We start from the raw sequence: 13383 nt of genomic DNA on the forward strand, positions 1-13383 counted from the left end.
TTTTAATGCGGTGCTATCTCAGTTCCTGATAATAATGGGCTTCCAATATTATTTTCAACTTTGCGTACAGATATTTCTCCAGATTCTCTGAATCTTTCAATGATGTTATGTGCTGTGGGTAACGAGAGATTTCAAGTCTTCACAATTTTTTATTATTCTGAAATAGTTCCACAATTTGTAGACGCTTTCATTGTTGTTTTTTGTGTGTTGCTTTTGTTCTTTTTGCAGATTGCTGAGCCTCTGTTCATCTTTACTTCTGAGAAACCCTCTGGCTGTTTCATTTTAGCACCACTTAGTTTTCCAGCCTTTTGCAGCCCCTGTCCCAACAATTCACAAACTCATCAGGGAACAATTAATTGAACAAGCAAATTATAATTTCAATTCACTAAACTCTATTACCATTCTGATTGCTCCAGCAACAGATAACTTGACTTTGTGGTGAAATTGGTTCTCATCCGCTGTTTCTAAAAAGTCAAGAATTAACTTTGAGGCTCAGCTTTACAGAGAACATCTTTAAGTCCTTAAAAAACGGAATATTTGTCAGCTTCATGAGTTATAATATCAATCCATGGCAGACATGGATCCTTAGTCAACTCTGTCTGATAGGCTTCAAATCCAAGTGGCATAAAAATAAACGTGTATGTCTATATTATTCTGTGTAGAAATGGCCAAGCTGGATCCCTGAGCAAGGAACATCAAAGACTCAGGGCTTCTGAATTGCTGAACGTATGATAAGCACGAGGAAAATGTGGTTTTACCTTAAGGTTTGGAGTCCCAGACTTAGATTCACCACATCACAGCTGGAACATGATGAGAATGTAAAACCTTAGCCATTATTTTTTGCAACAGTAGACATCTAAAGAGTGCAGACTGCAAAACTGAAAAGGTGTCTGAATGAAAATAATAAGTGCTTCCTTACAGAGACTCCAAAATCTAAAAACATAGGGTTTGAATTTGACAGTGTATCATGGAGGATTTAGATGATTGTGTGTGTTGATATGCCCCTAAGCAACCAAGAACTCTGCTCATTTAAAAACCTGCACTGTAGTCACAAATACAATAAGGAAAATGTAAGCTTTAAAGGTGAAGTTCATTGCTGCCCACAGCTAATGAAATAAAGAGAGAAGGAGAAAAATCCATCATATTTTTTTACACTTTTGATATTGAAGGCCTCCATGGGGAGACTGTAACACTCATGGCACCTGGAATGAAAGATGAATGATGCGCCTGAAATTAATGGGAAAAGCCAAAGTGTAGGCTGTCAGCTGAGCAGTGAACCTGAGACAAAGATTAAAAGGATAGAAATGGCTGTTAGAGTGACTCACCTTGATTAAATCTGAGAGTAATTTCATACAGTCCTACTTCAGAAGACCGGACCCTGCAATCGCATTAAACAGGAAACTTTTGAATAACTTCTGAATAACGTTTTTTTGTTGGTGAGTTTCTGCATGTTAACCCTCTCGGACCGAAAAACTAAATTTAACCAAATCATGTCAACAATACACCTTTGAATGTATTCAAATGGATGTCATTATAAAAGTGTAAATCACAATCAGAACCTCTCTAAGTAATGTTTCCAATCTCACTGCTGATGTTAAGGTGGGTTTGGCCAGGTTTTAGGGGAAGTCAGATTTTACTTGTATGTTTATAATTTATCAGTTTCAACTTATGATTCACCTATTTTCAGCAGTTTGATCAATACTTGGTACTCAAACCTTTTTTTTATCTATACCAAAGAACACATACATTTTTTCAGCTTAAATAACTTAGTCAATAATTTATTTCAAATAATTATCTATAAGGGGAAAACAATTATCCATTATGTACCTTCTTCCTTTGTCTGCTTGCGATTTCTGACACTTAAGTACTGTGGCTGTCTCCCACAGTTCAAAGACATGGAGTTAGTGGGGTTAGGTTAAATGATAATTCCAGATTGCCCATAGGTATGAATGGTGATCTGTCTCTCTGTGACAAACTGGTGACCTGTCCGCAGTAGCCTGCATTTCCCTCCATGACAGCTGGGATAGATTCCAGCCCCCTACGACTCTGAAATGGATACAAGGATAGGTGAATGTATCTACTACTTTTGGGTTTTCTGTGTGAGCTATTTCATTGCTCTATCATTATTCTTCCTATTTTAAAATATATCCATTACCTTCACAATACTGAGACAGCTTACTTCAACACTGTATCCACATTATCCTGAAAAGTTATGCGTTTTTACTAATCTTCTATTATTTATTTGAATTTTGGGTTTTCAAACTTGTATCTATTGCCCTTTGCTTATACTTGTTCAGTATATGCGATTATGGTTTGAATCCTGGACAAGCCCCCATTTGTTATGCCTGGCTTATTTAGGATGTAACAAAAAAAGTAGAGTTACAGAGCAAAAATGTATTGATCATAATTCAAAAATGGTGAACAAAAGAAAACGGATCTAAAGCTACATGTGGCTTAAACTAGGAATAACTACAACACAGTCAAGTCGAAGCAAATGAAAAACAAGTGTTCCAGGAAGAGAAAGACACATTTCTGAAGGAAATCAGCTTGCATATGCTCCCAATCAGGTGAAGTCATTTCCTTTATGAGATGGGAGAGCTGCTAATTAGAACCTGGAAAGGAGAAAACAAAGGGCAGGCCTACTACTGACGGCATAGGACAGTCAAAACACGGAAAAGCACGTAGCATGATTACCCCTGTCATTTGCAATGGAGCCTAAATGAGGCCAAGAGATAGCTTCTGATATACCCATCCTTCACACAGTGGGGAAAAAAACATTTTTCTTGGTGTATATATATTTCTAATGGAGCTACTGACATGAAATTTTCAGCAGATGCTGGTGAACCTAATTGATGACATAGAAAAAGGCTGTTATTAATTTGCACTGATAGAGGGCAGGATTGCTTTCTAAAAACAGAAAGATTTCAGCTGGTTTCTTGAATTGCCCTTTTGCACATGCTTCTCTTCACATGTTCAATACTAATTCACTGTATCACTCCACTTTATCACACATAACTTAATTTATAGAATTATTTGTTTTGATTTCTTTGCATGTGTGGATTACTCGCATTGTTACCAACATCTGGTGAAAAAAACAACTCAATAGCTCCCCTAGAGATACATTTACTGAAAAAATGTTTGTGTTTTGTACTTATTTTCCCCACTGTATGTGGGATACAGGACAAGTGGGAAACCTACCAGACACTAGACATGCAAATAAAGAATAGAAAACATTAATTTAATATTTACTTACCGTATTTTTCAGATAATAAGGTGCACTGTCGATGAACGGGTCTGTTTTCATACATAAGGCACACTGGATTATAAGGCGCATTAAGCAAAAGAAAACAGTCATATAAGTCAAACAACTCAACTCATTCTTCTTGCTTCTTGCAGCTGCTCTATTCCCATGTTGTTGCAGTATATTAAAGACAAAATAATTTAGACAGTTTGTAACTCTCAGTGATGCCGCAGTGCTCGTTTGACTTTGGGACCTGAAGATGACGGAGTTTTGGACCCAGATTACTATGAGTCCACGAGGCTCCTGACTACAGTAGCCATAATGCTACGACAATCCATCCAGCTGTGCGGCTCCGTAGCTTACCAAAGTCGTACTAAAACATTTTTTGACAGATTTTTGAGTGCCGTGTACCACATAAAATCGGTTCGAGGTCAGTAAGCACAACCAGAATTCGTACATAATTCTGTCGATTTTTGAGAAAATTAAAGGATTTCAAGTGTGCCTTATAATCCAAAAAATATGGTACTGAATAAACTGAAAAGAGTCTATTGTCGATCAAACCACTAACACCCCCAAACTTACCTGTCTTTTATCCAAAAAACTAACCTAATAATGGAACTAGCACACAGATCAGAAGGAATGTTTTTAGTGAATACTTCTGCGCTATAGGAACCTGTGCAAAGGCTTCCCAAGCCATGGTTGTTCCAACTTATTTGGAACACTCCACTTGTGGCTCACATTTTACATGCACTCTCTCAACACGTGTGTTAAACCAATTAACATTCAGATTTTTAAAATGTAATTCCATTTATATAACAATAAGGATTTTTAAGTACCCTGTGAACAAGTGCTCCTGGGATATGCAAACTTACACCGTGCAGCAGCAGTACCTTCTTCAAACCACAGCTTGCCTTTTTTACTCTGTAAACTTGTTTATCACCCAAAGCGGATAAGGCAAACAGTGCTGCTGTTCTGTAAACATGTAGGAGGAGAAGCGCAAAAGAAATGTGAGCCATAAATACTTCAACAAGACCACCCAGCTGTTACGTCTATTTGTTAGGGGAAAGAGAGCTTCTCGACAGCAGCAGCCCCCACCAATTAGGATAAAAGGGGTTAATCTCTGCTAATGAGGATCACATCTGACACTCATTGTTTAATTTAGATGCAATGTGGCTGGACTGCACTGCAGGATTATGTGAGCTCCTTTCTAGGTTGCAACTTCAAATATTTCTTTCTTTATTCGATGCGAGAACACTGATAAACACTTAAAAGACTGTGCTTTACAGAGATAACACAAATATGTCAGTGCTTTTGAATTAGTGGAAACAGAGACAATCTGTCAGAGTTGTAGGATACTTTTATGGGTTCAGCTCTCAGATATTAAATAGACACTTGATATAGTTTTAGGCTACAGCTCTTTAAAGACCAATGCACATTTCAATGAAACTACTTTAGCATCATTCCCATCTCTGGAGAGCCTGGCATCAAAGGCTGAATATGTTCTGGACCAAATGTTAAGATTCAGACACCAACAACAAGAGAAGAACAGTTACAAGACACTTTATTTTTATTTAATAAAAGACTGAGAGCTTTTCTCATTACTCTCAAGGCTGGTCCTGTACCTTCAGCTGCATAAAGATTTAAACCCCTGAAAAGCACATCAATGACTCTGAACACTGACCCTAATGTGGAATGCTTAATTTTCCCAGACACAGCAATTTACTGTAAACAGCTTCTTTTTAAAAATCAATTTACATTTAGTCAAAAAAGCCTGATTTTTTGTAATATTCTAAAATATTCATTAGAAACAAAGAATCTGAGGATTTAATATAAACATCCTATACAGTGCGTTTACACCCTAATCTTCTAAGGCTTCTTTTATGGCATAAAAAGCATGTTGTTTGTTCGAGTCAGCACCAGCTAATCTGAATCGACACATTCATAAGGTCAGGCTGGAGATCCTTCTGCATCCCGAATTGCCTTTATTCCTCACTAACACGTCATTGGAAACATTCATCACATAGGTTTAGTCCATGCTGACATGATAGCATCCCAGTTTCTGCAGATTTGTTGGCTGCGCATCCATCTGTGACACAAAACACCCAAACCCAAAGGTGCTCTTTTGGATTGAGATGTGGTGATTGTGGAGGCCATTTGAGTATAGTGGATTCAGGGTCATGTTCAAGTAACCAGTCTGAGATTATTTGAGTTTTATGACATGTTGTGTTATCCTGCTGGAAGCAAGCATTACAAGATGGGTACACCGCAGTCATAAAGGGATGGACATGGTGAGGAAGGATACTTATTTATGCTGTGGGGTTTAAATGATGCTCATATTGTACTGAAGGGCCAAAGTGTGCCAAGAAAAACATCCTTTACCAGTACACCACCATCAGCCTGAACAGTTTATACAAGGCAGGATGGATCCGTGCTTTCATGTTGGGGGCACGCCAAATTTTGACTGTACCATCCAAATATCACAGCAGAGATCAAAACTCATCAGAAGTTTTTCCAGTCTTCTGTTGTCCAATTTTGGTGACCTCGTGTGAACGGTATCCTCAGTTTCCTGGTCTTTGCTGATAGGAGTGACACCCAATGTCATCTTCTGCTTCTGCTTCAAGGTTTAAAGTAATATGTGCATATCTTGGTTGTAATGATCGGTTATTTGAGCTAGTGCTGCCTTTCTATCAACTTGGTCATTCTCCTCTGACCTCTGGCATCAACAAAGGCATTTCACCCAGATAACTGTCGTTCGCTGGATATTTTCAGACCATTTTCTGTAAACCCTAGAGATGGTAATGCGGGAAAATCCCAGCAAATCTGCAGTTTCTGAAATAACCAGACCAGCCTGTCTGACCCCAACAACCATCCCACATTCAAACTCATATAAATCACCTTTCTTCTCTATTCTGACTCTCAGTTGGAACTTCAGCAGATCATCTCCAATACTAAATGCACTCACTTGCTGCAATGTGATTGGCTGATTAGATATTTGAATGAACAACAATATCATAAAGTGGTTGGTAAGGATATATGTGGATTTTATTTAGTCCATGTTTAATGTCATAACTTTAAAGCTTCTCTATCAAGTGTGTTGTGTAACCTGTTGCAACACTAGTAGTTTTATGCACATTTTCTCCCTTCCCAACAGGCTTTATTCTATCTTCGATGTTAAATACATAAATAAAACTATATTTACTATATTATCTAGTGTCACAGGGCTGTTCCACAATATTCTCCATGTGTTTAAAAGCTTCAAAACATTTTTGAGTTTCGTTTGTTTCTGTCAGTGACTGCAAGTCTCTTTGACACTGTAAGAGCTCCATCTGGTGTAATATTTGGAAAGTACACTCAGTGTGGTCAGTGTTTCAGGTGTGCTGTGGCATATTATTTCTAATTTGGTTACTTGGCCAAAATCTTTTTTGTTTTGTTTTGCATGCAATTTCAGATTTAAAATTCTGCAAATAGACATATATAAAAGTTAAATGGGCCCATTAGTCAAAGTAATTAACATTTTTCATGTTGGTACTGTTCAATCACTGCTGCAGGTTTTCCTGCCACGAACTCACAAAGCAAAAATAAGGAAATGGAAAAAAAGACACTATTTATTAATGAAATGTCAGTTTTACCAGAGAGGGAAAATGCCCTGTAATCAAAAGCGTTTTTGGCAGTTACAATAAATGACACAGTTCCATCATTTTCAATCATTATAAATAGAGTCACAAAACAGTAAACCCACAATTTATACAAATAACTGTTCTTCATTTTAAAAGAGAAACCGTCCAAGGATTAGAGACTCAGGCTGGTCTCGCGAACATAAAGGGTTTTCTAACCTGCAAACTTGAAAACTGTCACATTTCAGTTACAGGCTGCATTTGTACTGTATGTTTTCTTTTAAAAACAAACTTTATCCTTCGTTTTCATTTCAAGAGGAGAAAAAAAAATGCTCCAAATGGTTTGGTTCAACATCTTAAAAACATTTTGTTACAAATCATTTGGTCAGCAGTGTATTTAAATACAGTTTCTCTACTGGAAAATGCTGAATCAGTAAAACCTCCTACATATCAAAAATACTAGCATCACCAAAATCCTATACACAAAATATCCAGTAGCGGCTGACAGGCATAGGATTTTTAAAACCAATACCGAACAATATTTTTTCTTCTGGCTTCACAAAACATAAAGTTCCCAAACATTTGTTATCTGTAATTTCTTTATGAGTCCTTACTGAGATATCATGACAGCGTACTTTAAAAATAATCTTGCTTTATTGTCACAACAAGTTGCAGATTACTCGTTTATGCTCAGCCCGACTCTACTCAGATCAGCTGGTTGTGTTTGTGGCGTTCACACTAATGCTGCCCACAGAGATGTTGCAGAGGGTCCTCTGGTTCACACACTACACCAACATCAACATTCATACCATGGATGAAGGGCGTGTTCTCCATCTCTCCTTTACTTTTTAATTTTTATTTATGATGGTTATACATAGATGCCGATATCAACAGCGAACATACCCGCCGCGCCAATATAACAGCTGGACTCAATTAATCAGTAGCATAACAATTAAAAACAAAATTATGTTGTTTGAACAGTTCACTATTCCCTAATCTTAAAATCTACTTGAAACCTCGCAGCCCCAGTGAACTTCAGTGGATCTAAAGGCTTTTCATCAAGCAAATGCCAGGAGTTCAGGATAAAACAACCTTTTTAAGAAAAAAGTAAAGTCTAGCATTACTAAAGGGCACACATGTGTAAACTGAAGCTACATTACAATAAAACTAATAATAGCTTTTTTGTCCCTCTCTAACAGTGCAATAAAGTTAAAGACCTTCAGATTGCTGTAAGAAATGCAGCCTTTAAAAGTCCTCGAACAAGGGATCAAACATTAAAAAAAAGAAAGGATGGATTTTACATAATTCCTGATGCTACATGTTTAACTAACTCTATAAAACTAACGATCTACTTCCTCTGATATTGAGTGCAACTTTTAGCCATTAAAAACGGAGTGCGTAAGAAAAACAAAAACTGACAATAAAATTATTCTTAGTCTACTTCTTCAGCAGCACAGCAGTGGTATTTATCTAGATTTCTATGTTTACATCAATGTGAGAAACAAATATTGGATCTACTCCAGAAGAAGGAGAAGAAGGATTACTTATTGTTGGAAACGCATACATTCAATACAAAATATGCTGTTTAATATCCTGTTATAGGTAGTTAAAAACAAACCTTTCATGTTCTTGTCTACAAATTTTAATAATACCTTTATAAGAAGAGCTTGCTTCTTCTTTTTGCATCTTTGTGAATGCATACCAGACTCCCAAGGCCCGTACTATGAAGCTGGATTTGGCAGACACTCATCTTGCTCCTATGTCTGCAGTGGGTGTGTTGCTTTCAGTCTCTTTTATGTGTTTAACCTTTTCATGTTTCTCCCATTGTATTATTTTATCTTCCTTTGTAAAATCAGCTGCTATACTGCCAGCAGTTATCCACGTTTGTGATTGGTCAGATACTGCCAACACCACCCCTTTCAATTGAAGGTCCAAAGGAAACCCTGGGTTAACTTCAGGGAGTCAATAATTAGCTTCACGTGACTGCTGATTGCCAGCGTTAGCATAAGTGAACAGGTAGCATAAAGACACCCTGGTATGTTGAACTTTCTTCATAGTACAGGCCTCAGGAAGAACAGCTAAGGCTGACCTTAGCAATAGCTTAATAAAACAAGCATATTGATATTATCACAATTTAGAGATCAACTGAAAGGATGCAAGCAAATTTTGGAGATGAGGTGAAACAACTTTCTTCTAACGAGGGGTCTAAAATTAGTCGTTGTTAAAAAAACAAACAAACCTCAAAATCAAACCACAGCTGAACATATGATTAACACATTCCCTTTCAGAACAGACTGTGAAGTTACTAAATAACGGAGCCCTTAAATGTGAACCTTTGCAACGAGAAGCTGAGCACTGGCTATAAAATATATAACAAAATAAACCAAACCCATCAACCATATTTGCACTGCCACACAGAAAGAAGTAAAGCAACCATAGCTTTATATTTACACATTTGATATTTTTTTTTCCTTTTTAGGCTATAGAGTAATTCAGTTAAGCTACATTAAATAATTTAGTTATCATACGCCTACCAGCGCGGGACGGACTATCTTATTTTCTGGGAAAAGTACAACTGAAATCAATTTTAACTTGATGTCACTGAGTGTAAAATGATTATGAAAAGCTAATCAGTGCTCTGTGACAGCAGAAATACTGAGCTGGGTGTGAGAACAAATGCATTCAATTATAAACCCACCAACATAACGGGAAAAACTTTGACTGAAAAAAAGCTCTTCCATCTTCTTTCAAAACTTTTCCTAAAAGTTGGGCTTGACTGGGATTCATCAGTGTTGTTCTTCATATGCATTTCTTCCTGGTTTGAGGTTAATCGGAGCATTTTAAGAATCCAAAAATCACTGCATTTTCCGATATTCTTGTTGTACACAAATGTACAGAAAGTTCGAGTACATACTGCACATGAGAAAATACGAGCCTGTTATTGTACTTCGCTATTGTGGATCGAGCCGATTACGTCCTCGCTCTTTCTCACCTGCACTGAAAACTGCAGCGGTGCAACAAATTTCGCTGTCCTGCGCTCCTCAGACGCCACAGTCGCTGGTTCTGTCTTGGACTTTGCGAGTCAGGATGAGCACGGTAGACAAGGAGGCAACGGAAACGTGGAAGAGGAGCTGCCACGCGTTTCTCAAGCCGAGCAGGTGCAAGTTGCATAGGACGATCACACTTAACAGAGTGAAGCACTTCAGTTTCTTCAGAGATGAGTGGAAAAGGTAGAGGTGGCACTACGGAGCGATTCACACGGAGAAGCGTCAGAGAAAGATGGACGGCAGCATATTTCTGTTTTCAATCAAGAGTCAAGCTACTACGTGAACTACTATTTACCTGAAAAACACAGCAAGCAAATGCCAGGAGAAATGCCACAACATTCCAAATGCTTTCATAATCATCCTGCGAAAACAAAAATAATACATAAACTTTTAAAAAAGTTGATTTGTAATTCCGGTCTCAGTCGGCTTAGTGCGTTTATTTCTGATTAATTCACCCAATTTGTGCACACCTCATGATAACAACAGCTTTCACAGTAAAATGCTAATGCACAGCGGTCAGTTCAGCCAGCTTACCTTATCTGTAATTAAAATTAGCTTATGCAAGCCTATTTCCAAATATCCCGACTTAAACAAACAAACAAACAAACAAACTGGTTTGCTATGCAAGAGAGAAAGTTACAGCTTATGATTGTTTTTCACATCATTTAGACTCCCCAAGTAAACAGCACCATTAATAATATTTGAAATGACAGTAATCAGATGCCAGCACTAATTGTACCTGGAACGTGTACTCCATGAGGTGAACCCCACGGATAACATTCAAAGACGCACACATGATATTGAGGATGAGAGAGAGGATGCCCGGGGCCGTCACTGGTTCCAGTCTTTGATTTTGACCTGTTAAACACAAGAAAGCAACAATATAAACACGTCAAAACAAGAAAACACAATGAGAAGCAAGAAAATATCCTCATTCCTGCATTACAAAGAATTCATACTGGCTGTCAAAGGCAGGAAGCAGAGTGCTCTGTTTCAAGTGCTTTTAGCCTTACCAGATCCAGGACCCTGCTCCATGTGCCCATTTGCAGTGCCATTGGTTAGCTCCACCTCATCCAGGTTTATTACTTGAGGTGGATGGAGCCTCAGCTCCTCCTGGACTTCTGCCAAAGTCACCTCTAGGGCCGGGCCACCACTGTGGTTGTACTGCTGCTTCAGCTTCTGAATAATGCTGTCTGTCAGTTGGCAGCAAGATTCAGAGGTAAATTCAAAGATTTAATTTATTTAATTGTGTTTTAACACATCTTAAATTTAAAGCAAAAGAAAGAAAAAACTTTTGCAATCCCAAAAGACACTATCAAATCTATATGAGGCAATTTCGCTCCCCTCACCAAATTCCAAAAATGGATATGGCCTGGCTGCCAAGGCAACAACAGTGCTTTTGAAGCATGCTGTGAACTCCCAGCGCAGATCTTCCAGGAAGCAGAAGGCTTTAGCAACAGGGAGGCTGCAGTGACACACAGTCATGTAGGATACACCCTCTGAAGAGACGAAGCTGAACAGTTGAGAGGAGAAAAGGTGTTTAGTAAACAAACAGCCTGAAGCAGCGTGACGTGGATGCCCCTCTGTTCACATGGACAACACTGCGTATGTCGACCGTACCACAAAATCAAATATGTGCTGATTTGCTTTAAGGCTGTGTGTTGTGCATTTTTGCAGTTAGACAGGTTCTTTTGAATCTGTGTGCTGCTGCTGCTGCTTTTCGTTTGTTGCGTGCTTACTATATATTGAGCTCCTGGCCCTTAATGGTCCCTCTGTCGGGGAAGCGGGCCAGCGCCTTGCTGATGGTCTTAATCTGCTGCTTCCTCTGCTGGAGCTCTCGGTTGTGTTCAAAGTCTGTGGAGGCTGACAGGGGGAGTCCATCCCTGACCCGAACCACAAAGGCAAACAGGATCACAGACATTATCCACTCGGTCCATGAAGCACACACTGCCTACACGGAGCACAAAGCAAGATCAGATTACTGTTATCATATTGATTGGAATAGCACATTTAAGTTGGGGATATAGTGCTGATGATAACTGTTATATAAACTGTCAGTAGTATAAATAAATACAGCTGGTATCATGCTAATAACACATATAAAATAAACTGAGCTGTTAGTCTTACACTCAAATTTAGTATTCTATATTTTTTACACTACATTTTCCTTTCTTATCAAATTGTGTGTTATTATTCTATTATAATAAAATACTTCATGTAGAATATTTTGGTCACAATATTTCTTCTTCTTCTTCTTTCAACTGCTTCTGCCCCCATCGGACCCTATCCTCAGAAGTGTCCTCTGGCACACCAACTCTCCACATGTCCTCTTTCACTATACATCAACAAAGCTCCTCTATGGTCTTCCTCTTTTCCTACTGCCTGGCAGCTCTGTATCCATCCACTACTCCTGCTTTCCACATATCCAAAGCATTTCAGCCTTGCCTCTCTAACTCTCTAGCTCTAAACCTAAACTAAATAAACCTCTAAACCTAAATAAAATCTTAACATCCTCACCTCTGGCACCTCCAGCTGTGCCTCCTGTTTTTTTGTTTGTTTTTTTGTCAGTGCCACCGTCTCCAAACCATAAATGAAAGGAGGTCTAACTTGCAAACCATCTGGTAAAACTTCTCTTTCACTCTTGCTGGTATCCTTCTGCCACTAATCGCCCCTGACATTCGTAACACTCCACCCTACCTGCCTTGTTTTGGATGGTTGAATCCAGGTATGTAGCCCATCGACATTCATTACCTTTCCTCTCCCTCTTATTTTACTAACTTTCATTCCTCTTTTATCTGGACCATACCTGCACCTTTTCAGGTTCTCTCCCACTTGCTCTTTCCTCTAAGTACAAATCCCAACGTTGTCTGCAAACATCATATACCAGAGAGACTCCTGTCTGACCTCACCTGTCAATCTGTCTATCACCATTGGTAACGATATTTGTCTACGTGAAATGTGATATTGTTTTCATTAATTCTCCTTACATTAACTAACTAAATAAATAACTTTCCGAAAAAAACTAAACACTGCATTTCAGACTACATTAGGTTCAGTTGGTGTGAATAGTTGGTAACTGAACAGGGAAACTGCGTAGGTTTAAAATCTCTGTAGTCTCTGTAGTTAAACACCACTTGGAAATCTTTGAGCTAAGACAATTTAAACACTCGTGACAACATCTCGTTGCAACTTACCTCATTATCATGGGTTTCATGCTGCACCTTGTCCCTAAGCTATTGTAGTTTAGCTGACTAATGCATCTTATCACAAACAAAAACACGCCATAAGCAGGCAGGAAACCCGCCCCAGCTTCGCAATGCAAAAGCAATCAATGATCGATAAAGAAAGCCGTCCTTAATAACGACCTATAATAGCGAAGTAAGACCTTAAATCAAAATTAGTCCAGCGAGCTAACTTCAAATGTGCTTCCTGATACAACAAAACCACAACAAATCTTCTACGGCAAGCCGAAAGGGACAAA

At 38.5% G+C, this 13383-nt stretch overlaps 1 protein-coding gene across 1 annotated transcript; it reads right to left on the reverse strand.

The window, feature by feature from the left end:
• Positions 1 to 6824: 6824 nt before the first annotated feature.
• sec22c (SEC22 homolog C, vesicle trafficking protein) lies at positions 6825 to 13358 on the reverse strand. Its single transcript, XM_084939364.1, has 7 exons — positions 13097 to 13358; positions 11642 to 11853; positions 11252 to 11415; positions 10916 to 11095; positions 10642 to 10760; positions 10198 to 10263; positions 6825 to 10097 (listed from the first exon to the last, which is right to left on the reverse strand). Exons 2-7 carry the CDS (start codon positions 11821 to 11823, stop codon positions 9897 to 9899), a joined length of 912 nt encoding a protein of 303 aa, XP_084795490.1. The 5' UTR covers positions 11824 to 11853; positions 13097 to 13358; the 3' UTR covers positions 6825 to 9896.
• Positions 13359 to 13383: the final 25 nt, after the last annotated feature.

The sequence above is a fragment of the Perissodus microlepis genome, chromosome 9 (genome assembly GCF_051167445.1).
Source record: "Perissodus microlepis isolate ML-2025 ecotype Zambia chromosome 9, ASM5116744v1, whole genome shotgun sequence".
NCBI classification, from domain to species: Eukaryota; Metazoa; Chordata; class Actinopteri; order Cichliformes; family Cichlidae; genus Perissodus; species Perissodus microlepis.

Excerpts from the sequence above, each read along its gene's own strand:
- sec22c (XM_084939364.1), bottom strand. The coding sequence starts at position 11,823 with ATGTCTGTGATCCTGTTTGCCTTTGTGGTTCGGGTCAGGGATGGACTC. Across the intron at positions 11,416-11,641 it reads GGCCAGGAGCTCAATATATA|CTTCGTCTCTTCAGAGGGTG; the intron begins GTAAGCACGCAA and ends TCAACTGTTCAG. Across the intron at positions 11,096-11,251 it reads ATATCCATTTTTGGAATTTG|ACAGCATTATTCAGAAGCTG; the intron begins GTGAGGGGAGCG and ends GCCAACTGACAG.